At 37.4% G+C, this 27,358-nt stretch overlaps 1 protein-coding gene across 1 annotated transcript in view; it reads right to left on the reverse strand.

Moving 5' to 3' along the window:
• MALRD1 (MAM and LDL receptor class A domain containing 1) overlaps positions 1-27,358 on the reverse strand; it is a 260,927-nt gene that overhangs the window by 24,639 nt on the left and 208,930 nt on the right. Inside the window, exons 35-36 of the mRNA XM_061352209.1 lie at positions 24,955-25,080; positions 23,103-23,169 (exon numbers count right to left, since the gene is read on the reverse strand). Of these exons, the coding sequence (XP_061208193.1) occupies positions 23,103-23,169; positions 24,955-25,080 (193 nt within the window). The remainder of the gene's footprint in view (positions 1-23,102; positions 23,170-24,954; positions 25,081-27,358) is intronic.

A 27,358-nucleotide genomic window follows, 5' to 3' on the forward strand; every position in this document is an offset into this window, starting at 1 on the left:
CTTGGGGAATTCACTCTCTAGTTTCTTGCTAACAAGTTATATTTATGAAATCTTCAGAGAAATGACCTTTAAACAATTTATGAGAACCTAAGACACTTTAGATGCAATAAAAATAATTTCATCACCTTTCTCCCAGCTCTACGTTCTGTTAGCGTTGTTATGGTTACAGAGTCAAGACTTGATAATTTAGGAGAGGCTGGAATTAAGGATTCCGATGCAATTTCAATTCAAACCCTCATGCATGTTCAGGCACAGTATTTGTTTGGAAGATCACAAAATCCCTCTACACCTCCCTCCCTAATAAAGAACTTTAATTCTGCTATTCAGTGCTTAGCTTTGCAATAAGATTATTATCACAGCATATAGGAGAGGTAATTCACTATGCCAGGTGAAAAAACAGGGAAAATAAATTGTTATTATGAACAGCTAAAGCATCTCTTCTGTCATCAGTGTTCAAACCTTCAAACTGTTTTACTTAATAGTGCTCTAGTAGTTGACATGAAGAGAAATTTGAACTCCAGGTCCATTCTTGAGAGTTTTATTAGGAAGACTACATAGCTCTAAATCTGGCTTGTTTGAATAACTTTGATAGAAGAGCTTATTTCAACTGATATATTGGGTATTTTGATAAAGGAAAATCTTTCCCATGGTCTTCAGTGCACCACAGTTTGTTAATAATATATGGTGAGCTACAGCTAATGTTAACAGAATTTCTAACATTATTCCATTCAATAATGTTGCAGCCAAAGAGTGTGCAATACAGATGTAGAACAGGGAACTATTACCCTGATGTTAATGCTCTGTGCAATCAATCATGGTACTTGAACAATTCAAAGCACCTTTTATGCTCCTTTAAGGTGTACCACTAGGCAGAACAAAAACCTAGTTAGCCTCCATTGTTGATCAACAGCAGTAACAGACAGCTGTAGCATCCAAAAATCTGTGAGGCCAAAGAATCCTTGCTATGTTCCAGTTTTCTACTGACAATTTTATGTCAACAGTTGGCATGAGGTGGCAGGTAGCCATGACAAGCATTCCATATTAATAAGGGACAGATTTACATTTTGTAAAGGCCCAGGACGAAGACTTTATATAACCTGAAGTTGGCTTCCATACAGCTGAAAAACTGATTTTATTAATCTACATCTTCTCTGAATGCGAGGACATTGCACTTTTTATCTATGTGGAACAAAAAATGTAATTCTTTTCTGTATGGCTCCTAGCAGATTATTATTTTTACTACTCTTGAAACAGTCTGTTACAAAGCTGGTACAATGCCCTGCCTTTGTTCTTCACTTCAGTAACTGAAAATCAAGACAAGATATCTTAATTTCACAAATATTTTCAAAGAATTAGAGTGAGAAAGGTATTGCATTACTGCATATTATATCATGTATGGGAAAGAAATTCATAATGTATCAAAGCATGACATTCTGAAATGTGTTCTCAAACATGACCCATTAGCCAACTCTTTTATGTGTAAAATGAGACTAAACTTATTTGTACATGACAGTTTTCTATCTTTTGAATAAGAACAGACATTGATAAGATGTTTTCTAATTTGTTTGTCTTACTAGAAGGATTTTCTCATAGCAGTTCATTTGAATATGTTACTGTAAAAGCAAGAATAACCTAAAGTTTTATTCTGTTTTTCATGATGCACCTGATGACATGCTGCTTTACAGGATTGACAGTTTTGACATCTAAAATTTCCTTCCCATTTTTTCTTTCCTGAATCTGAATTTTAGAGCACAGTAGTCTGTGGTAGTTTTTGTTCTGTCTCCAAACTTGTACATTACAACTTTTTTGGTTATGTTGTGATATTCACCAAAACTCGCCAGCAGGACTGATATTACGTCTGGACCTGGACTATTAAATCATGTGCCAAATTTTTTTTTCTTAGCCTGCGTTTGACTATAAGTCATAAAATCATAGAATCATAGAATCATAAAGTAGTTAGGTTTGGAAAGGACCTTAAGATTATCTAGTTCCAAGCCCCCTGATATGGGCAGAGACACCTCACACTAAACTGTGCCACCCAAGGCTCTGTCCAACCTGGTCTTGAGCACTACCAGGGATGGAGCATTCACAGCTTCCCTGAGCAACCCATTCCAGTACCTCACCACCCTTACAGTAAGGAATTTCCTCCTTATATCCAATCTAAACTTCCCCTGCTTAACTTTGAACCCATTCCCCCTTGTCCTATCCTTACAGTCCCTAATGAAAAGTCCCTCCCCAGCATCCTTACAGACCTCCTTCAGATACTTCAGGTAAAACACTGTAACCTTGGCAGCCACAGAACTAGAGCCACCTTTTGGGGTCCCTAACTTGTGGGTATGATGATATGGTATAATTTCTAGTATAAAACACTGGCCCAAGTTGCAGCTGCATCTGTAGGTGTTTTCCCATGCACAAGTAGAAGAGGACACAGGCAGCTGCCTGGAAGTGGCAGGAACGTGCCTGCTTTCCTTACTTGCTTGCTTGACTGCTTGCTTCCTTCCTTTCTCCTGCTCTCTCTCTTCCCTGCAAATCAGTTGTGAAAAATCTTGTAGTCAGCTCATGCCAGAGGACATGCAAAAGAAAAGCAGTGTCTATTTTAATCTCTTAGCTTTTATATCGTAAGAAACGTTACTAAGCAGGCTGGGAGAAACAATATTTTGCCTGCATTTATGTTTCTGTCATATTGCTACTTTCCCCTTGATTTTCAGCTCTTCAGGCAGTCTATCTCCACTTCTATCATTGACATTGCCCCATTTCACTTATTAACTAAATACATCCCTGTCTTAGTAAAAGGTCTTACAAATGTTTTCAGATTACTCAGAGCTCCGCCAGTTTAGAAACACAGCTACATCTCCCCACAAGAGAGATTATACTCCTACACTGCCTGATCCTTGCACCTCCTTCCAGATTCCTTGTATACCTTGAGCTTAGCTGAGAAAGGTGAGTATAGAGGATTCAGCTCTCTGTTCATGTTGACCTGATGAAAGGTTAAATTGTCTGGTAAGACAGTGAATAACTTCTATGTGAGAGTAAAAGTTATTTTAAAAGGGTCAGAGAATAAATTTTGTCTCAGACCTCAAGCATATACATGACTGAGGCCCCTGCCAACTCCCTGGCCCCCCAGCTTTTTAATGAGCTCTAAAATACTTAATAGAAAACAAAGAACTGAACTCTAATCTTAAATGCATTAAAATTATTTCTTTAAAAAAGGTCTATTTATTCTTTTCTCACCTTCTTATAATAAGTAAGAATTTTAAGTTGTGATACTTAAGGAACAACATTTTGGGATGCTGTACAGCATTTCTCACATTTGATTCATAAAAACATGTGTAATACTTTATTACAAATACAGATTTTCTCCTTTAAGCAGATAAAGATATGGCAGACTTCTATTACAAGGAATTCAATTCAGGATCTTTTGCTGAAATATCCAGGAGAGAAAGGAATGTTTATAATCCTCTTTTATGTTTAAAGACTTCCTTTGAAAGCCAGCGGTTAGATGGGGATATAATCACAAACACTGGGGTGCTAGAATTTGAGAAGACAGAAGAGCAATAGTGCTGTCCATCCATAACATATTGTAATATTTTCTGAGCCACTTTCCTTGATTTGGTTTGGAATTCCAATGAAAAAGTATCTTTCCTGATATTTTATATGTTGGACAGATGGTAAATACCACACAACTAGTCTGTAGGATATTTCTACAATATCTTCAAGTCTAACAGAAAACCAGTTAAAGTTCTATTTCAAAGTAATTCTCTTTGGTAAGAGATGAACAAAATCCTGCCCAATTTATGGAGTGAATGTTAGTGTAAGGTTGGTTGGCTTTTTCACTTTACACTTCCAGGTGGAGAAAAGAGCATTTACATCAGCTGAAGAATTGGTTTAGTTATTACTGTGGTGTTACTTACTACTATGAACTTCTTTTACTGCTCGAGAGTGAAGCTAGATATACAAAATGTATGGGGCCAAGTACTGATAGGAGTGGAAACAGGATTTGTTGCAGGCATCTGCACATTGTAGAACTTGTATGAACATCAGTGCAAACTGAAGGATCTACTCAGTTTTGTAAACTAAGTACTGAATTTTGTTTCTTTTATTTCATAAATGAAACATGGCTAGTATATCAGACTATCCTCAGTCTTTTCTTGAAAGGTTGAAGGTTAAAATGAGAGCAGCGGTTGGTGTTCATGCATGTAGCGTTCTTGTGAATAACAATTTATATGGATTTGTTTACCTTTGAGATTAATTATTTCTTCCTGAACATTTAATGAAGCCTTAGTTCTCGCCCCTAAGCAGTTCCGTTCCAGCTAATTTCTTTTTTCCTCAAGAAAGAAACGTTGAGAGCTTACTTTCCATGAGGATTCAATAAAACCAGCCTTCCTGTTGCTCTGGTCACCCACACAGCAAAAAGGAAGTTAAACTGTTTGCTGACATATCTCTTATGGTTTGGGTCTGAGCCTCTGCCCTTGTGCCTGCTGCCAGAAGTTTGACTCGCACAGACAATACTTTGTGGGTGGTGACTTCACTGAGAATCAAGAGCCAAGAACTGAAGAAATGTCCTGTGTGCCATGTCTGTGGTGCTTAGGAAAACATTACTGGATCCACACTTTTAAAGTTACAGCAGATGTGCTTATTTTGTGGTAACTATGCAGTGGAAGAAAGCTGTTCTCTGGCCCCTAAACCCCAGCTTAGTTAATCATAAGGAAGGTTAACAAATGCAGTATTTTTCTCATGACATTTCATAAACACAGGGTTACAAAATGAATGTGGATGGAAAGGCAAATAATCCTTCCATCCCTTGTGATCTGCATAGAATTGTGGTTTGCCTGAACTGGCTGAAAGCTCCTGGTAATTATTTAGAAAGATTGGCACTGTTTAGAGAACTAACATATCTGCATAAATTCCTCTCTTACCCTTGCATTCTTTGGAACATACAAATGAACCTTGATGCATTCATTGTCAGCAGATATGTAAGGACTATCCTAAATCCAGATGTGGAATTTGTATTAATATCGTTGATGTTTGATATCATTGATATCTTGAGCACACATACAGGCTGGGTAGAGAATAGATTGAGAACAGCCCTGAGGAGAAAGACTTGGAGGTGTTGGTCGACAAGTCTAACGTGACTCAGCAATGTGTGCTTGCAACCCAGAAAGTGAAACATACCCTCTGCACCAAAAGAAATGTGACCAGCAGGTTGAGGAAAGTGATTTTCCCCCTCTACTCTGCTCTTGTGAGAACCGATCTGGAGTACTGTGTCCAGCTCCGGGGTCCCCAACATAAGAAAGACATAGGCCTGTTGGAACTAGGCCCAAGGGGGGCCATGAAGATGATCAGAGGATTGGAGCACCTCTGCTATGAAGACAGGCTGAGAATTGGGCTTGCTCAGCCTGGAGAACAGAAGGCTCGCAGGAGACCTTAAAGAAGCCTTCCAACAGCTAAAGGGGGACTACAAGAAAGCTGGAGAAGGACTTTTTAGGAGGTCATGTATTGACAGGACAAGGGGTAATGGCTTTAAACTGACAGGATAGGTTTAGATTAGATACTAGGAAGAATTTCTTTACTGTGAGGGTAGTGAACACTGGAATAGGTTGATGAGAGAAGTTGTGGCTGCAGCATCCCTACAGTGTTCAAGGCCAGGTTGGATGAGGCTTTGAGTGACCTGGCCTTTTTGTGGAAGAGGGAGCTGGAACTAGGTGATCTTTAAGGTACCTTCCAACCCAAACCATTTTATGATTCTATGATATTTCCCTACAGTTCACAGTCAGCTTGAAGGAATCAGAAATGAACACATAAACCAATATTTATATAGAAAAAGCAAGTATAAACTTACTTTTATAAGTTTATACTTATAAGCATAAAGTACTTATTAAGTATATACTTATAAGATGCAGAGATATTGATTTCTGTTTAGCCTGTCTGATTTACTCCTGCATATACTATGGGACATTATGAACAGAACGGTGAAAGCCCCTAGTCAAAGTTGAGCAGTGATTACAGCTAAAATAAACAGTTCCAGTCCTGTTTTAGCACATTACTGAACACAATCTTTACTAAATATTCTTAACTGCAACCAGTTACTGCATTACTGAAGTCCAGAAAGTTTACTCATCGAACTGTTTAGGTATATCTATCATTGCCTTACTCACACTAGTCTTTCAGAATCCTCAGTAATATTAAAAAATAAATAGCAAAGGTGTCTTTATTAATTTGGTTTTCAACTTTTTGAGACAAGCATGTAAGAAAACACAAGTGTTCTGCAAGAGCTTGCATTGTTCTTCCACACTTCTGTAAGTGGGTTTTTTTGTGTTTGTTTTTTTTTTTCCCCAGAAACTGTTACTGGCTCCTTAGGGCTCTTGGGAGACTCTAAGAACAAGTAGAACCTTGACATTTGTTTATGTAGTTATAATTTACTATTACAGTTCCTGTGTTTGTTATTATATCTGGGTCCCATTTCATGAAGGCGAAGAGTCCTTCTCATGAAGAACTTGAAATGAACACACCAAAAGGGCTGGAGGAGAGGGAGGACTGTTACAAGCTCATTGCTGATGAAGAAGAAAGTCACAGAGGGGAAAAGAGTGAACTTTATTGATAATTAATCAGTATTGCACCAGAAAGGCTTTTGAAAGTAGGTAGGATATGGGTTTTTAAATTGCTTGCAAGATTTGGAAAAACTTAAATTAGAAGAGCTGCACATGCTGAGCTCAGAAATCTTCAGTTCCGGACTTGTACTTTATTCTTGGAACTGGTTTATACCCCTACAGAAGCGGAATGAATGGATGTGCACAGTAAGTGCTCAGTTGCTCAAGTGCTTTTGTTTGTGGCCTTAGAATTTTTACTTCAAAAAATTTGGTTTTTAATGGTCCAGCCATCTTTCCTGCCATAAATCCTTCATAAATCCATGCAAGAAACTGCTGCTTGAACTGCCTTAAAAATAACAACAGCAAAAAAACCCACAAAAAACAAAACAGTAAACCAAAACATTTCCATGTGGTTTCTTTGTTGCAGAAGAGTGAAACTAGTCATAAGGAATGCACACACTGGCACCACTTTGAATACTTTTGAATACTTTGAATACTTCAATATTTTTTAAAACCACTAAAAAAAATGTGTTCTGCAATTTTTCTGTGGTTCCTGTTTCACTGATGTTATGTGTATTGGGTTTGCATGGCAAGGTTTTGGTGGCAGGGAAGCCATAGGAGTGGCTTCTGTGAGAAGCTGTCAGAAGCTTCCCCTGTGTCAACAAAGGCAGAGCTAGCCAGCTTCAGGACAGATCTGCTGCTGGCCAAGGCTGATCCCATCAGCAAAGATGGTAGTGCCTCAGGGATAACATAGTTAAGATGGGGGAAAATGAAAATGCACAACTGCAGACAGAGAGAGGATTGAGGATGTGAGAGAAGCAGCTCTGCAGACATCAAGGTCAGTGGAGAAGGAGGGGAGGAGGTGCTCCAGGAGCTGGGGCAGAGATTTATTGCCCTGCAGCCTGTTGTGAAGATCTTAGTGAGGCAGGCTATTCCCTACAGCACATGGAGGTCAGTGCTGGAACAGATACTTATCTGCAGCCCTGGGAGGACACCAGCGCAGGGGGACGCCTGAAGGAGCCTGTCACCCCATGGGAATCCTGCACTGGAGCAGGTTTGCTGGCAGGACTTGTGACGCCATAGGGTATCCAAGATTGAGCAGTCTGTTCCTAAGGGACTGCACCCATGGAAGGGCCCCACACAGGAGTGATTAATGAAGAACTGCAGCCTGTGGGAAGGACTCAGGCTGAAAAAGTTCATGGAAAACTGTAAAATTCCCTGTCCCCCTGTACCAATGTGGGGGAAGAGGCAGAGAAAATAAGTGGTGTCCAGGAAGAAAGGGGGGGTGAGAGGAAGGCATTTTGAGCTTTGGTTTTATTTCTCATTACCCTGCTTTGATTGGTAATAAATCAGATTAATTTTCCCCAAGTTGTCTGTTTTGCCTGTGACAGTAGTTATGGAATGATCTCTCCCTGTCCTTATTTCCACCCGCTAGCCCTTTTCCTATTTTTTCCCTCTCCCCTGTCCAGATGAGGAGTGATACAGCAGCTTTGGTGGGCACCTGGTGTCTAGCCAGGGTCAAACCACCACAGCACACCAGAATATGAGCCACAGATAAAAGTCTTTTGAGAGCTTTTGTAGTCTGGTAACATTAGAAAGGAGACTGTTTTAGAATACTGAGTGGAAATACTTTGTAATGAGGACACACTTCATTCACAAGAAGGAAAACTGTTTTTCAGATGCTGAAAAAGTACTCCATGTCCCAAGAACCTTCTCCCTGTAGCATGTAAAATACGCATGTTCCTGATGTTTTTGTGCACTGATAGCTCAGGCTTGTACTGAAAGGTACAATCTAAGAATGAAGACAACTATTCTGCCTTTCTAAATATTCCAGAGATTTTTAGGTCATACAGGAAATTTTCCCTCAAAAATAACTTTGTAGAAACATTTCTGACTAGACAGATTTTTGCAGAATATTTTGTTAAAATTTCTGCTTTTCACCAGAAAACTTGGAGGTCTTTGATATTGTAGTGCAAAAATGATTCTTGAGATTTTGAGCAAGAATAACACTATTATTTTCACTAGCATGCCTTTGATGAGACAGAGATGAAAAGAGAAAAAAGGATCAATCTTCTGAATTTTAATTTCACTGTATAATATTTAGAAAATTCTAAGCAAATTAGAATTTATAGAATTAGGCTAAAATCTGCCTGTCTGTTTAAGAAATAATATTATACCCCTACAATCCTATATATTGCATGCAAATTTATGTTCTCCCAGTTCCATGTAGAAAGATACAAATGAATTTGTTTAGCCCATGGCATTAGCATAGGTTTTGTCTGGGTTTTTTCTTTTTTGCCCTTTTTTTCCCCCACAGACTGTATGCTACAAATTACTTTCTTGAGCCAGCCAGAAGACGAGGAAACTTTTCATTTTGATTACTGTTGCAGCACATGTGTGCTTCTGAAATACTGGCAGAGCTTTGAATGTTGCAGTCTAGCCTGCCTTGACAAAAGAATTTTACAGTTCACTGCTGTGCATTTTTTAGGAATACTTGTACATTTTTCATGCTCAAGAAGAAAAAATATTCAAATAAAGATGGCCTTGAAAATTTACCAAAGTATTTGTTCCAGCTTTTGCATGCCAATACCAGCTGTGAGGACTTCAAACCAGCAGAACAAAATAAGTTATTAAAAAAGAAGGCTAGAGACTGAAGATGAAAAAGTTGTAGAAGAAGCTCAAATGTCAAAAGCAAGATTATTGTACTATGCTTTGACTCTCTGGATTTATGGGAAAAGCACATGCCTAATTCCTTCCTGTGCTCAGTCTTTGTTTCGTGCGCATTTAGAATGAAGTTATTTTGAAAGAGATACCTGCTTTCTCTTCAGTAAATATAAAGAATTCTGTTAAGTTATGCTCTAAACTTTGAAAAGTGTGAAGACCTGTTAAAACATAGAATCTATTGATATTGCACACTGGGTAGGGGACAGGTTATACTGTCCATATTGTGCCCTGGGTTAGCATCCAGTATTTGAAATGTACTCAAATTATGCTTGCTAAATGAGAAATGATAGATGGAGTTGGAATAAATCATGAAGGCTTTGAAATCAGCTTCAGTAATTAACATTTATTGCAAGAAGAAGGAGCGAACAGAGATGCAAAACCAAGAACAATATGTTCAGAGCAATAGTCAAGAATCCTCTCTGCAGCTGCTTTCTGAGAAACATCAGCCTAAAAACCCTGCAGTCATCCAAGCAAGGAAGGACAATGCTGCATTAAATGAGATGCATGATGATGACAGCTTGGGAAAGAACTTTTCTTAGATGTGATGGGTAGGAACGCATCTTAGAATGAAAACTGAAGGAAAAATGTGCAAGGTACAGATGCACATCTGTATACCTGCCTGTAGGTATAAGGTAAAGTTCAGAGTGTAAAATTGTAGAGTAACTCAGGATGATTAAGGAAAAGGTTTCCTGTAGGATTTTTTCACAAGACTAAAATTCAAGTGACACTGACCTTGTAGTGAGTATAGACTGTGTAGAGAAAGCTGTTTAGAGCTTCACCATCTTTTTCATATATGCAGTAGTTCTGCCATATAAACCCTATATTTATATTTGGGGGCACACTATGACACCTATGAATGTCTTAAGTTGGCCTTACTCTAAGATATATTTTAATGTCAGTATAGATAAACACATAGTTTTAGAAAGGGAAGAAAGAGGAATTTGATAATTTTGCAACTTCCATATTATATTTAAACACACAGCTGTGTTGTATATTGCCATATTGAAATGTGATACTCATAGTTCTCTAGTGATACGTTTTTTGTAGATCAGAGTAAAGCATTAGGTATATCAACAACTTCTGTGACTACAGTGACTTGTATCTTGCTGTCTGCAATAATGTATTGTAAAGACACAAAGTATTAGAAAGATAGCTGTAAAAGCATTATATCTATATACATATATATATTATATATATAGAATCATAGAATCATAGAATAGTTAGGGTTGGAAAGGACCTTAAGATCATCAAGTTCCAACCCCCCTGCCATGGGCAGGGACACCTCGCTCTAAACCATATCACCCAAGGCCTCGTCCAACCTGGCCTTGAACAATGCCAGGGATGGAGCATTCACAACCTCCCTGGGCAACCTATTCCAGTGCCTCACCACCCTAACAGGAAAGAATTTCCTCCTCATATCCAAGTGAGGTCTCATGAGACCAGAATAAAGGGGCAGGATCACCTTCTTTGGTATGCTGCTGGTCACGCTCCTTTTGATGCAGCCCAGGATACGGTTGGCTTTCTGGGCTGCGAGCGCACACTGAAGCCGGCTCATGTTCGTTTTCTTATCGACCAACACCCCCAAGTCCTTCTCTGCAGGGCTGCTCTGAATCTCTTCTCTGCCCAACTTGTAGCTGTGTCTGGGATTGCTCTTACCCAGGTGTAGGACCTTGCACTTGGCATGGTTAAACTTCATGAGGTTGGCATCAGCCCACCTCCCAAGCGTGTCAAGGTCCCTCTGGATGGCATTCCTTCCCTCCAGCGTATCAACCGAACCACACAGCTTGGTGTCATCGGCAAACTTGCTGAGGGTGCACTCAATCCCACTGTCCATGTCAGCGATGAAGATGTTAAACAAGACCAGTCTCAACACCAGTCCCTGAGGGACACCACTCATTACTGGTCTCCAGTTGGACATTGAGCCATTGACCACAACTGTCTAGATGACATCAACTGCTCTACCGCTGTCCAGCAGTTCTGTAGCCCCATCATAAAAGGCCACCAAATTGGTCAGGCAGGATTTCCCCTTAGTGAAGCCATGCTGCCTGTCACCAAGCACCTTGCTGTCTTTCACATGCCTTAGCATGCCTTCTAGGAGAATCTGTTCCAAGATTTTGCCAGGCACAGAGGTGAGACTGACTGGTCTGTAATTCGCTGGGTCATCCATTTTCCCCTACTTGAAAATGGGGGTTATATTTCCCTTTTTCCAGTCATCGGGAACTTCACCTGACTGCCATGATTTTTCAGATATGATGGCCAGATATAGATATACATCTCTTTATAGATAGAGACAGATATAAAAGCTAAATTAATTATATTTACTATACTTGTATAATCTAGTTTGTGCTATTGGGCCCACAGCTGTATGCACATTTTTAGCCTTACTGTCTTATGATCCATCAGAAAAAAACCTCAGCTACTTACATTAAGTAAAACATTCTCAGCCTGTAGCTTTTTTTCTGCTTTATTACAAGAAACATACTGATAGACTTTACTGGTAACATAAGGGAAGTCCTGACAAATGGAGAATTTGACAAAATACTTATTAAACCACTAGAACTATAATAATTAATAGTTGTTTAACCTCAAAGTGTATTCTACCAAATTCCCTCACCTTTACTTCTAAAACCAAAAGTGATGGGAAGATACTCTCCATGGATTTCTATGACTATGTAAACGCAATATTTTCCATATACTAAAATATTAAACAATTTTTGAGATCTTTCTTATATTTTCCATAGTCCCAAATGCTTTTACATTAATAAAGTATTAATTTACAGAAGGTTAAAGAAAAGCAAAGCAAATAAAAGCTTTTTTCCACCTATTGAAGGCTGTTAATAATGGATGATTAAAAAACTCCTGCTCTCCTATTTATTCTGTGTCTTTTTTAATAGACTACAATACAAATCAAACCATGCACTTTCATTCACCTGATAAAAATCAGTGGTTTGCTAAAGAGTACCTAAAATCTGAGAATTAAGTTACCAGAGAAGAACTACCTATTTATAAACTAGAATTCAGCTCTGTGAAAAACAAGCATTAGGATATTCAGCTCTGCATAGCACTGCTCAAAAATGTTTTGTTCAGCTTCTGGTCATGCAATGCTGTTATCAGTATCTAGCGTGGGAAACAAGCGTGGAAGGACTGTATCATACAGGCTTCATTTAGCTGTAGGTAGTCATCTCCGTGTTAGCTTCTTTTTGCAGCTGTAAGCAACATTTTTTTAATTGCACAACTTTTGCCACTAAACTCAGTTGAGCAGGCATTTCATCAGTGGAAAATACAATAGTTAATAAGGATAAATAGCATATTGGAAAGCTCTAAGTGGAAACAAGAAAACGCATGAAGCAGGAATAATAATAATAATTTTCCAATATACAAAGTTAATGACCCAAAGCTTAAACACATTTAATATTAGAATTTAGACAATCCTTTTTGTATATTCTCATCTAGCACTTATGGTAAAGAAGCTATTGTCACATGGGGTTGGCTCCAATACTCTTTTCCAACAAACACTTGTTGAGGATTAGCCTAGGTGTAATGCACGTGTGTATACACAGTTGATCCTGAAATCTATCCAAGGAATTTATACAGCTTCCAAGGTGCTTTAAGTACATAGAGAACTACAGAGAAGAATAACGATGCCAGTTTGTGCTTATTGACAACCCTTTCTCACTGACCTTGGAGAGAACCACCACAGTTTTGGCTTCCATGTGGCTGCACAAAGCATGGGTTAAGGTATGGTTTAGTTCAGCACTGCTAGAAAAACATATGATAATTTTTATCTAGTCTGCTGATACAGAAGCATGCATTCTGCCAATAAACAAGACAAAGATAAAATATCATGCATCCAAGCCAGTTAGTTTTATCAGCAACAGGGAAATAATTCACTTAAATCCAAACCTTTCCCCCTCCACCATTCAAAAACAAACAAGCAAAATTTCAACCTCCTGCAGTTTACTGACTTCAGTAACTTAGGTGGATATTTGATGCTATATTAGGTTTGCATGGCAAAGTTGAGCCAGGGAAGAAGGGACGAATTGGGGAAGATATTTTAAGGTTTGTTTTTAGTTTCTCACTATCCTATCCTGACTTGATTAAATACATTAATTTTCCCCAAGTTGAGTCTTTTTTGCCCATGATGGTAATTGGTGAATAATCTTTCTCTGCTCTCCATGCGCATTTCATTATATTTTCTCTCCCTTGCTCAGCTAAGGAGGGGACATGTTAGAGTGGCTTTGGTAGGCACCTGACATCCAGCCAGGGTCAACCCACCAGAGATGTTTATTTCTGCACTAACTCTGGAATTAGATCCAACTAAGTCTTGCTGAATCACAGTAACTTGACAGACTTCAAAGGGTATTTCAATGTTCACATACATCATACAATCCAGTATATATTTTTAAAAGTAAAATATTTCTGTTACTGAAAATATGACTTGCAGTCCAGATGCAGAAAAAAATATTTTAGCTTAAATGTGTATGTACTTTTTCCATAAAGGACATACGAAAGTCTGTGTGGAAAGTGCACAGGTACTGATTCCCACTTAAAGATGTAGCCTAGTAGCTGAATAGAGTAACAGCAAACATGAAAAGATCCTTCCAAGAATCCTCTGTGTTTATATGCATGTTTTAAATTAAAAAGCATGGACTTTTTCAGATAAGTCAACACTTCAAGAACTGGCAAGAAGATTTCAATAGTTCTTAATCTAGCAGCATTTGCTGCTTTTAAACAACAACTTAACCACCTAGCAACAGCACAAAGGGTATAATACTCAGAGACTTAAATTCACACTTTCTGAACAAGAGTGAAAATTGTAAATGTGCAAGATAGCTTGAGGATATTGTGACACCAGGGTCTCTACTGGGTCAGACTGAATAGACCACTTATCAGATAGTACAGAATAGAAGGTGCATGTCTTCTCTATACAACGTGCACAATAACACAGATTCTCAAATACAGATCTCCACCATATCCATCTTTCCTGCCATCCTCAGCACAGGCTTATCTGAAACACAATTTTCCTCATTGTAGTGACTTTTTAAAACAGTATCGACCCGTTTGATGGTATATACGTTTTCCAAAAGTCTCCCTTACAACTTTTACAATACATTTTGTACCCAACCAGTACCCTTCAGGTACCTCCTACAAAGAGGGCTCTAGTGAGGTTATTCTAGACAACAAAGTTTTGATATGCAGACATATGGATGTAATCTTAAGGTATGAGAACACTGTTTTCCACACTAAGTACTGTCTTTTACTTCCACTTAAGTGCAGGAAGACTGAGTCTGTAAGAAGATTGTTACTCAAGCTTGGTAAGAAAATCTGAGCCCAGACTGTGTTAATTATTGTTTGATTTCATATACTTCAAAAGAAGCAACTTATGTGCTCATAATTAGACACGCCTCAAGATGTTTTTAAATTTCTGTGGCCAAAAACCAGCCACATGAATGTGAAGGAAAGGGAGTTATAGGACAAGTATCTCTGCAGCCTTTGTGTTTATACTTCATTATTATGTAATCTCTCAATTGTTCCTTATTTTTCACTCTTTTGAAAACTATTTGTTATTTTACAGCTATTGTTTCCGTTTTGAACAAAAGAGAACAAAATATTATGTGATTTAAAGCTTTTCATCTATGTTTCCTACTCTTCAGCAGCTGGATTTTGTAGGAGTAACCCTTCAGGAAACACTCCATATTTTGGTAAACATCCAATATCTGACATTAATTAACATTCTCCCATATAAAAATATCACTCAACAAGCAGCCTCAGGTACACTTCCTTGATCCTAAACTTGTCCTTATTGTAGACAAAATTCTCTCCTGAATTTTAAATGTAATAATGCTTCTAGTTTTGGTGTATATGTCATTCTGAGGTAAAGGTGAACCGCACATAGTGATAATAAAAATCTCACCACAGTTTCCTACACCATGTAGATACCTCATTTTGCTTTGACTCTTTTTAAAGAGTGATTTGAAAATGAAAATGGAAATATAGGATATTTATCAGAAAATTTGAATGTTTTTAGCATTTTAAGCACTACGGAGACTCAATTTTGGAAGGAGAAGAAATTCAACTGAGACAATTTTTCTCATAAGTATTCTTCTATGTGGTTTTTGCTATAACTCTTAAATTATACTTATTTGCCTATACCTTTCTCAATAAGATTTTAGTATCTTCCTATTAGAGTATCAGTTATTTTCATCAGATTCTAAATATAATTCTCATGCTGATCTTGAGAGTTGCAGTGAGGGTGATAATGAACTAAATAACTGAGCTTTATGCCTGTTCAGTCATATTTGTTTAATTGAGTAAAACATTCATCTTTCAGTTACATGGAGTCAAACTTTAACAGTTACATAGAGACAACCTTGTTTTAGCTTTAGAAAAAAGAAACTGATAAAGACAGATTGCTTCTGATATCATTGAATTCAGCAATCAACTGATTCAGACCACTCGCGAGTGAACTTCACAGGATGCCACTGCTTCATTGGAGATGGTGGCAATCTGCCCTATATATTTGATTGGGTTTGACTGAGATAAATGATATTTTTGGGGTTTTTTTTCATCATTTCTAGGAGCTGCAAACTGCATGAAGCAGCTGGCTCCAGTGTGATAAAAAGCTGACCTCAGGATTATACTACTATCTTCAAAGAGGAGGAAAAAAGCAAAGCTAGAAGTAACTGCTTTTAAATAGGAAAAGATAGCCAGTGTATTCATTTGTAAAGAAATAATTGATAATTGGAAAGTTCCTAACTATGTAAAACTGATTTGGCCAAATGTGTTTACTTTGAAGTTACTTGATTCAAGTAAAAAAAAAAAAAATCCAAATCCTTAGACAAATTTGGCATATTTTTCTTGTATGCTATTTGTCTTCCTAATACAGTGAAAAGGAATGAAAATTATTAATTAATAATAGTTGAATATATGAAATGCCACAGACCTCAGGTGAGTTCAGTTGACCATTTCATATGGCTGACAAAAGCAAACATAAAAGGTGAGAACATGACAAATTTATTTTTAAATTAAAACCTTTGAAAAAAGATCACTATTCATTTTTTATATATATAAAAGAAAAGACACTAGCATCAACAAGCATGCACGAAATTTTAATGGGAGCCTGTTCTGTCTGGGTTGGTGTACTTGTGTTTACGTATACTCATTACTGCTTTTTTATGAAATAGAAAACATGGAAAACACTTCTGAAGATTTGAATATCCTATGATGCTTACTGTTCTCTTACCTCATACATATTCTTAATGACATCATGTTTGCTTTATTTTGGAAAAAAGCTATGATGTTAGAAGCATGAAAAGCCAAAATGCAACATATAATTGTATCAGAAACAGGCACCCTGATTTCATGACTCTTTTCTGAATAAGAAAAGATAAAGAGTAAACTGAAAAGAATATATGAAATAGAAACTTTGAGAGTTTTCTGTGAGCAAATCTCTAGTGAGCATTTCCATTAATATACTGTACAATTTCTTTCACAACATGTGTTTCATTTATGTTGGAGAACAGAGCTATTAACTTGCCTTCCCATTCTCAATTTTATCCAGTGCAGGCAACCTGAATTTGTTATTTTATTTGCCTCAGTATCACTTTTCAGATGGCACTGGTTAACAGAAAGATATGAAAAAAGGTGTTCTATATATGCTTGTATATATGTCTCCATATAAAAATATGCTTTTGTCTTCATTTTGCAGAAAGCAAATCTTAGCATAACATTCCTTTTCAATGTCTTATCGTTTTGACTGCTCACCATTACTTGTGCTTTTATTTATGGTTACGTCCTTGTTCCATTCCTCCTCTCTTTATTATTTATTATGTGTGACTACCACTCTCTTGGGTAGCTATATGACTCTGTATAGCTCTATCAATTTACCTATGTTGCACTTGTTTAGTACAGCTAAAAGAATATTCTTAGGAAGAGAGAGAAATCAGTACCAGTGTGCCTTGCTACAACAGTTAATAATTTGAAGTGATTCACCAGCTGCTACATCAGCAATCCTCCCTGTGGTGGAAATGTCTGAGAGCAGCAGGACAAACAGCTGAAAAGGAACCTGCCATCTTCTCCCCTTGTAAATTCTTTACTTATGAATTGGGATGTGCCTATCTTGTCAGTCTCTAAGCTTTTCGTCAGTCTTTAAGCTCTGTATTTCCATCAAATCACAGGCCAGGTGCTTCCAAGCATTTTATTTTCTTAGGTGGGAATACTATTATCACTCCTATGTCCATGACATACTGTCTGATATTAAAATAATCCCTCCACTTGCAGTTTTTAAAGATAACTACCACCATTGTGTTTCAAAAATCCAGTAAAACAGTACATGTGAAAATACATCCAAAAGGAAGCAAATATGTTTAGAAAAAAAAATCTAACATTCCTCACTGGAAGACATTGCCCAAAAGGATGAGGAATTTCTCTCATTTGCAGCATACGATACTTTATTGGAAAAGGTATTGAACAAGTCTGCTGCGGCATTATTTAAAGCTGCATGCTACCCTGTAGGGCTTGTCCCCAAAATGTATTTTGCTTAGCAGAAGTTAGAATTTTAAAGACAAAATCAGATTGTGAGAAAACGTCACAACCACCAATAAAAGTTTGGTAATTTTTAAATTTTTTTGGTGTAATATTATTTACTGGGGATAAAATGTTTTATTTGCATTAAAACACACCATTTTTGATTATACTAATGAGCCCATTTTAAAAGTGAGAGGTGAAAAATAGAGTACCAAATACCATGTATCTTTTCTAAGGAGAATAAACAAAAATCCCCTCCTCTGAGTTAATTATTACCCTGTAAAATCAATTATTTTCTAAAATATAAAAGAGAAAATAATATTTTTCATTTCTATCACATAAAGCAAAAAACAAATAATTGATTTTCTATACTTTGGGCCAAATTACCACTTAAACACAGCTACAAAGATAAAGTTAATTAACTATCTATTTATAATGACTCCCTGAAATCTCTACAGTTTAGTTATCTAGATGGTACATATTCAATGCAATTTTAAAACTGTTTAATGAAGATGTATTTCTAATTTATAAGATGATTGTTTAATTACAGGCCAGTGAATGCAATTACATTTTCTGCTTAAAGATAGAGCCTTCTTATAGTTCAGAAATTAATAGAAGCACTCTCATTATACTCTTTACTATTATTCAGTGTAACTGCTCTGAAACTTAGTATATTAGATAGAAACAGTCAAAAATAAAAGATAAAACAAGCACTAAAGTATGTTTATTATACATGAGTTTAGTACATTTTAAATGTGAATGTATTGTATTAATCTTGCTCCTCTGGTATGAGAGTTAAAATTATGTATTATCAATCTGTTAAAATATTAATTTTTTTTCTGTTATCAGGAGTTTTATTTAGCACTAGTACAATCTTTGAACCCTTACATAACACACTTTACAAACACACTTTTCCCAGCTTGCTTGTTCTTGTCAATACTCCTTTTGTGTTTCTAGAGGCCTGTGGTCTCACTTTAGAAAAAGTAAAGCAAACACAAAAAAGCCACTGGGCAAACAATTGAGGAAAGTACACACATAATAAAAGGACTAATTTTGAAACCAGACTATTGAAATTGCAAAAATTCTATCATTATTGCTCAAATTATCACGGTTTGCAAATGCAGCCACAGTAGCTGAATGCCAACACTAACTATTTGGTTGCACATCCACAGCAGAAGGGAGCTCAGTCAGGGCATACAGTAGCTTAGTGAAATGAGAGTGGATGCAGTGTTTCAGACAGGAATGGGTTTTGATAGTGGGGGACCTACAGGAATGGCTTCTGTGAGAAGCTACTAGAAGCTTCCCCTTGTGTCTGATAGAACTGATAGCATCTATTGTCCAGCCAAAGGCAACCCACCAGAAATATTTATTTCTGCAGAAACTCTGGTATTAGTTCCAAACTGTAACTGAAAATGCACCACACAGACTGAGGCTCCATCTAGCCTGGCAGCCAAAGAGGATACCCAAGAATTAGTAAGAACAAGATAAAAGTATTTGATATGCCCCCAAAATACTAACCTGACCAAATAGGAGCAGCAAATACAAGTGGTTTTCAAAAGTAACTCAGAAGTCAAATACCAGAGAGGATCAGGACAGCCACCAAGCTTGTTTCTTTCAAGTAGAAAGCTAAACATCACCTGCAACACACTATTGCTCTGCATTTACTTGCAAGCTCTCACTGAAAACACCCACCACCAAATCAGTAGTCACATTCTCAAACACTGTGACATCTACTGATGTTATCACACTCATTAATGCACTATCTAAAAAAAGCTATTTTCAGTAGCTTGAACAGAAGTGACAGTAACCTGATGTATCAATCCTGTTACCCACTCCATTATATCCTGAAACTATTAGACTTATATCAACTGTTACCTTTTCCTCCCGGTCTACAGATACCTTTTCAGAGAGGTATGTCAGAGCTTGCATTCCACTTTCTATTGATCCCTCTTAATTACACACTACTGAAAGAAATTCAGGTTGGTGTCCTAAGTATTCACTTTATACATCTAAGCAAAAATAGTACACACATACAAAAACATGCAGCATCAAAATAACTTGAGAAGTACTATACGTATAAAATCGACTCTGAACTCTCAATCTCCTCAAATAGTTGATTTGTTTTACCTAAGTAGCAACTGCAAATTCACTCTGTTGACATACTGACATATTAAACTACTTTAAAGCGTCTATACAGTTAACTACTTCAAGCACACTGCATTAAAATGCAGAAAAACTCACCCCTCCAGAGACTGGATTCTTTTCTATCAATATACCTCAAAATATGGTAAGATGAGCAGCAATTTTGATTTTTAAAGGAACATGATGGAACCTTGAATGAAATGAAGCTTTGACACCTGTCCAGATGTTTTTTGTTAAATCAACTTTCTCAGAAAGGCCAAAATGACTTTTAAACTCCAGACTCAGGTTTATAGAAACTAGAGCACAAGCACCTTCAGTGGAGGAAGATCAGAATGTATCGTGTAAGGCAAACTAACAATCAAAGGATATGTTAACAGATTTTCCACTTGTCTACAGTGTCACTGAAGAATATTAGTCAAACTCAGTGACTTTTAGGATCACTGCAATCTCCACATAATTACCTCTGGGTTATATAGAAAGTCTTTCCTTCTCTGCAACTTTGGTGACAGGGCAGTGCCTGTACTCTGCTCTTTCAGGGAACTCCTTGCTGTCCAACAGGCTTATTGCATCCTGGTGTACTCTGCTTTTTCTCCTGACCTACCCTGCAGCCTAGAAGAGCAGTTGCTCTCAAGAGAAGAAGGTAACTCTACCTAAATCTGTCATCTCTTTTTCAGGACATTTAAGGCAGGTACTGAGAACAAACAGGTAAGAAAAATATTATCTTTCCCATGTTAATTTCTAGGGTTTTCATTGTTTGTTTGGTTTGGGTTTTTTTTTTCCTAGGAAATGAAAACTGGGATATTTCTACATTTTAATCATTAAAGAGACATTTTTACTATTTTTTTTCTTTTCATGATATTGATGTGTGGGATTTTCAAAAATTATCCAGAATCTTATCTTAGAAAAGTCCTAACTCCAATGTTATATGTAAAATCCTTCAAAATATTACAAACATTGAATGGCATTGGTATTAGACTGTTTATCTGGTGATTCCTTTTCTTCTCCATTTACTATTCTCAAGTGATATCCCTTACCAGTAGAGTTTTCAGACAGCTTTCCACTACATTTTTTCCTCAACATAAAAAGGATACGGAGCTGTTGGAGCAAGTCTAGAGGAGGGTCACAAGGATGATCAGGGGGCTGGAGCAACTCCCATATAAGGACAGGCTGAGAAAGTTGGGGCTGTTCAGCCTGTAGAAGAGAAAGCTGCTTTGGGACCTTACAGCAGCCTTCCAGTATCTGAAGGGGGCCTACAGGGATGCTGAGGAGGGACCTTTCATTAGAGACTGTAGTGATAGGACAAGGGGGAATGGGTTAAAACTTAAGCAGGGGAAGATTACTGTAAAGGTGGTGAGACATTGGAATGGGTTGTCTAAGGAAGTTGTGAATGCTCCATCCCTGATGTTGTTCAAGGCCAGGTTGGACAGAGCCTTGTGTGACATGGTTTAATGTGAGGCATCCCTGCCCATAGCAGGTGTATTGGAACTAGATGATCTTAAGGTCCTTTCCAACCCTAACTATTCTATGATTTTATGATTCTGTTGTAACATGCACTATACTAGTATGCCTGAAGAGAGATGACCTATTTCCCCAATACAAGCACATACAACTCTTCTAGTTACATTAGCCCATCATTTTAGGTCATTTTCATTTCTATGCCCTTGCTCCTCTTGTAATTACCTATGCATTACATTCAGAACTCAGTATCAGGTTTCTTACTAAATGATAAGGGGAAGTATCCTATTTACCATTTTAGTATTCCAACTATTTTTTATTTCTGTAGACGAAAAGCATTTGTAATTTGATTTCCTTTCATTTGAAAGTCCTAACCTAAGTTCAATTTTTATAATCCTCTTGTACCCTTTAAATATCAATTACTCCCCTCATGTCTTGTCCCTACAATCAATTTTCTTGTTGATCAATGGTTTAATATACCAACTGTCAACTCCTTAGCTATTCCCAAGTCCTTTATTTTCTGCTGGCTATTCATTCCATTCCATCTGCATCCTTTCCCTATATTTTTTGTCCCCTTTCTCTCTTTCTGTGTCCCAAGAAGTTTTGAAACAGCCACCCTAATGAAATTCCAAGCTTTCAGCAGTGACCATTCTATATTATATGATAGAAGAGATTTTTCAGGCAATCTGCAGGTAATTTACAGTGTTTCCTGAGAGTTAAATCAAAGTGCTTTATATGTAAGTGCCTGTATTTTCTGAGTATGTTATTTATCACATTACTTCAACAAGTAATGATAACCTCCGGACTTGAAAGATACAAATTCTGCAATAACTAAAATTTCATCAGCAGGCTTATTAAAGTGAGTTTCCTAGAGACTGGGAGACAAACCTTATGTCTGGTCTTGACTAAGATAGATACTCTGATAAAACAGTCACTTTAGTAATTTGGCAATCAAAGTGGCCAGATCTACTGAAGAGCATGAAGGAAACAAGCATGATAACATGTAATATTGATTTCTTTGCACTTTAAAAAGTCTCCTGCAATTCCCCAGTCGGAAATCTAGTGACATCTTGTGTAAATTAATCCCTTCAGATAAACTAAAACACTTTCTAATGACTCGCACATTCCACATCAGAATTTCATACGTTATTTGTTTTTCAGCATAGAGCATTTCCAGAAAAATACAAGCATACGTTTAAGGTTTTGTTTGGCCTAAGTGGAAAAAACATTACCTTCTTTCTCCAAATATGTGCAAAAAGTAAGATTATAACTGAAATGCATCACAAGTTAGATAAAGATAAGAACATGCCCTACTGTAAATCTTATTTGAGGTACACAACACTTGCAGCATATAAGGCACCATTTTTTGTAGAAGCATATGTTGCTAGATGTTTATGTGAAACTTGACACACAGAAAACCTCTAGTGCCAGGCCAACAGGTTGTCTCATGTAATGATAGGTGAAAGTTACAGGAAATTCTATCTGATAAGTAATATTATTCTCAAAAATATGGTTTAACCCAGCAACCGTAAATAAAAACAGTACAGATATACAGAGACTTTAAAAAATACACTTCTATTGAAGATCATTTCAGTCCCTGAGGAAAATAACAGCTCTTTCATAAGAACATTTTCACAACTTCAAGCACAAGTCAATCTCCAAACTTACTGGCATAATGGAATGTCATCTTTGATGATGCATTTTCCTCCATTTTTGCAGTATTCTTCAGGACAAGCTACAAATGAAAATGCAAATGAAAAAATGAAAAATTATAATTTAATTTCACACCTACCTCCCTCTCTCCCCTCCCCTCCCCTGGTTATTATCGTTGTCATTGCTTGATTTCCAAAATGGCAGAACATTCACCTGTCATTTTGGATGCTTAGTACTTCCAAAACCTGTCCCTTTAGACCTTGACTTGGTAACACAAGTGTCAGATCATAAATACATGATAGTCATACAATCATAGGATCATAGAATAGTTAGGGTTGGAAAGGACCTTAAGATCATCTAGTTCCAAGCCCGCTGCCACGGCCAGGGACACCTCACACTAAACCATGTTACCCAAGGCTCTATCTAACCTGGCCTTGAACAACACCAGGGATGGAGCATTCACAGCTTCCCTGGGCAACCTATTCCAGTGCCTCACCACCCTAACAGTAAACAGCTTCTTCCTTATATCCAATCTAAACTTCTCGTGTTTAAGTTTGAACCCATCCCCCCTTGTCCTATCACTAGAGTCCCTAATGAAGAGCCCTCTCCAGCATCCTTGTAGGCTCCCTTTCAGATACTGGAAGGCTGCTATGAGGTCTCCATGCAGCCTTCTCTTCTCCAGGCTCAACAGCCCCAGCTTTCTCAGCCTGTTTTCATATGGGAGGTGCTCCAGTCCCCTGATAATCCTCATGGCCCTCCTCTGGACTTGTTCCAACAGTTCCATGTCCTTTTATGTTGAGGGCACCAGAATTGCACACAATACTCCAGGTGAGGTCTCACAAGAGCAGAATAAAGGGGCAGGATCACCTCCTTTGACCTGCTGGTCATGCTCCTTTTGATGCAACCCAGGATATAGTTGGCTTTCTGGGCTGTGAGCACACACTGAAGCCTGCTCATGCTCATTTGCTCATCAGCCAACACCCCCAAGTCCTTCTCTGCAGGGCTGCTCCTAATCTCTTCTCTGCCCAACCTGTAGCTGTGCCTGGGATTGCTCCGACCCAGGTGTAGAACCTTGCACTTGTCATGGGTAAACTTCATGAGGTTGGCATCAGCCCACCTCCCAAGCATGTCAAGGTCCCTCTGGATGGCATTCCTTCCCTCCAGCGTATCAACCGAACCACACAGCTTGGTGCCATTGGCAAACTTGCTGAGGGTGCACTCAATCCCACTGTCCATGTCAGCGACAAAGATGTTAAACAAGACCGGTCCCAATAGTCATCCCTGAGGGACACCACTCGTTTCTGGTCTCCAGACAGACATTGCGCCATCGAACACAACTCTTCGCGTGTGGCCATCCAGCCAGTTCTTTATCCACCGAGGTGTCCGTCCATCAAATTGATGTCTCTCCAATTTAGAGACAAGGATGTCATGTGGGACAGCATCAAACGCTTTGCACAAGTCCAGGTAGATCACATCAACAGCTCACCAGCCTTCTCTTTGAAGATGTCCAGAATTTTAACACTTTGAATCAGATTCTCATTTAAAAAAAATAAAATATCTGTCCTAAAAATAATAAAGGTGGTGTAGTAGAGGGGGATGTCAGTGGCATACTATTATCAACCTTTGATATCCCTTAACATTGGTTTCCACATCACCACATTGAGTTTTACTGAAGTTTAGTTTTACATCCCTACAGCAAGAAAAGCTCCTAATCAAATTCCCTCAATCTTCTTTAGTAAGACAATAACTAAGATGTATTTTGTTGAAATTTCAACAGAGGAAATTTGGTTGAGAACTGCCTAAAGATTCAGTAGGAAATGAATATATTTTTTTGTTTCAAATATTAGTTTTATGCAAAACTATGTACCTGAACAGCTGGACTCATCAGGGCTGAAATCAATGCAGTCTACAATGCCGTCACAACGCTGGGAGATTGGTATGCATTGACTAGTTGACGCACATAACAAAGAACCATTGAAACAGTCTTTAATGGCTGAAATGAAAAGTAACATGACTGTTAGCGTCTATGCTTCTTTTTCTCGGTGTTAAAAACTACCAGAAAACTTGAATCATACTATATATAGTTACGTCTGTATGACCTCTACAAGCTTTCATCTTCAAAGACATAGACCTTTACTGTTGAGCAGATAAACTGGTAAATATACACTGAGCACATGTATTACAGAAGCTATAATTTTCCTATGTTATATCTGTGGGGAAGAAGAGGGCTTATTTACTTAAAATGTTGACAGAGTAAGGTACAAAACCCCAATGAAAACCCATAGAAAGATATCAGAAAACATAATCAACTGTCATTACTAACCTGTATTAAAATACAAATAAAAATGACATTATATAGTTTATTTTTATTGCAAGAAATCAAATACTAAAGGGATAGTTAACATAAAAAAGTAGAGAGGTGCTATTCTGAAAAATTTAAACTTGAACACCTTTTTTAATCTTTTATTTTTTTGTGGTTGCCCTGAAGAATTATGAGGGGTTTATCTTGCTGGAATCACATAAGCCTTCAGGTACTGAATTATTCGAGTCACTGACCTACAAGGATGCACCTGATGGTCCTGCAGACTTCTGTAGAGTATAACATAATTTTGTCGTTGTATCTCACACAATGCTCTCTTATGCTGCCTTAAACTATATTTTTTTTAAGGTGTTTGTTTAGGTAAATTAAGTTGAACTCTGTCACCATGTCACTAATGTAAATCAGAAGCAACTCTTGTGACTTCATCAGAGTTAGATATATTCAAATTAGCTTGTGATTTCTGAGTGGGAGAAAGAATCTGGGAATATTAAAAATACCCCACTGCCACATCTAAATTTCATAATACTTTCCTGCTCCTGGGTTCAAGAGTCAGAGTACATGGCAATAAGCCTTTTATGCTAGATGGTTAGGCTGCTGTAGGATATATTTTTTCCACTCTTAGATACAATTTAAATCATTGGCCAATATAGTCTGCAAGAGTGTGCTATATTTAAAATACTGCAGTTCAATTTAGACCACAATAATTGAGGCAAATCCCTCCAGTTCTGATCACGTCAGTCAGCTCTTGCCAGTTTTGGTATTCTTTCAGAAATATGAAATTTCTCATGTGAGTAAGGGTCTGTGGGATTGAACCTTTTAATTACATGCACTGACTATTTACTAAAGTCTGCAGAAAAATATGTATAAGAATACTTGCAAATATAAAAAGGAGATTGCTTTTGTTTCCAATTTCTATTCACCTTTATGAGGACTTAAAAGTTCTGTCTGATTTTAAACTATCAATATACTGTCCTGTACATGTTTTCTTCAATTGGGTGAAGTTTTGATATGGCAGTGACAGCTGGATAAAAGCAACAACAAGAAGAAGAAAAATTTGCTTTTCTGCTCTCCATTCCTTGACCACGCAGTCTGGCAGAACAGGTTGTGGTAGACTGAAACAACCCAGCAGATTACAGCATCGCTCCATATTTGTAGCATATATTACCATCTATCTCTTATGATTGTCAGCTTTCCAGAAAATAACTCACAGACTCATTCCTTCTGCTGCACTTTCTTAAGCAAATAATAATCTCATACTTATTTTGGTGCAGTCACATGCAAATCCTGGACATGTTTTGCAGTTTGGGGGAAATTTCCCTGTGGTATTCAAACCAGTTTTGTAAGTGATCATTTGCACACAAGTAATCAGTCTGTAAAATAAATTGCATGTTCAGACTAGGACTTCAACAGAAAGAAAGTTGGAAACTGAACACAAAACAAATTCTTCTTTTGTGCTTTAGTATTTTATTGCCTACACATTTTTTTTGAGGAACATGTAAAATATGTGGTTGTAGAGTACCACTTCTGGTTTGTCATATATATTATGACTAATAAAAAGATTCAAAGAAGAAAGTGTCATTTATCTCTTTATTATTTCCCCTGGTTCTGGACTCGCTGCTGGACTCATACATGAGGATAAAACAGAAAAAATGCTAATTATTTTTGGTCCATTTGTATCTCTTGACTATTAAGGTGGTTTTTACATGCTCATTTTCCTTAAGTAAGCCAAGATTTTTATACCACTTACAGAGGTAAGAGTCAGAGTGATGGATCTCACTACTGAATACTTTGTACAGATCCAGCATTTAAGACAGAAAGGAAAATGGCACTAAGTAATTGGTACTGAGATAAAGAATGTTTAGAGCACATTTTAAAAATAATGTGTTTTTTTTTTAATTGCACTGAAACTAAAATTAGTATTGCTTACTGTTAGCCAAGTTACAAATAGCTT

Source organism: Neopsephotus bourkii, unplaced genomic scaffold (assembly GCF_033783945.1).
Source record: "Neopsephotus bourkii isolate Nb327-2 ecotype Australia unplaced genomic scaffold, CSIRO-AGI_Nbou_v1 NB_53, whole genome shotgun sequence".
NCBI lineage: Eukaryota > Metazoa > Chordata > Aves > Psittaciformes > Psittacidae > Neopsephotus > Neopsephotus bourkii.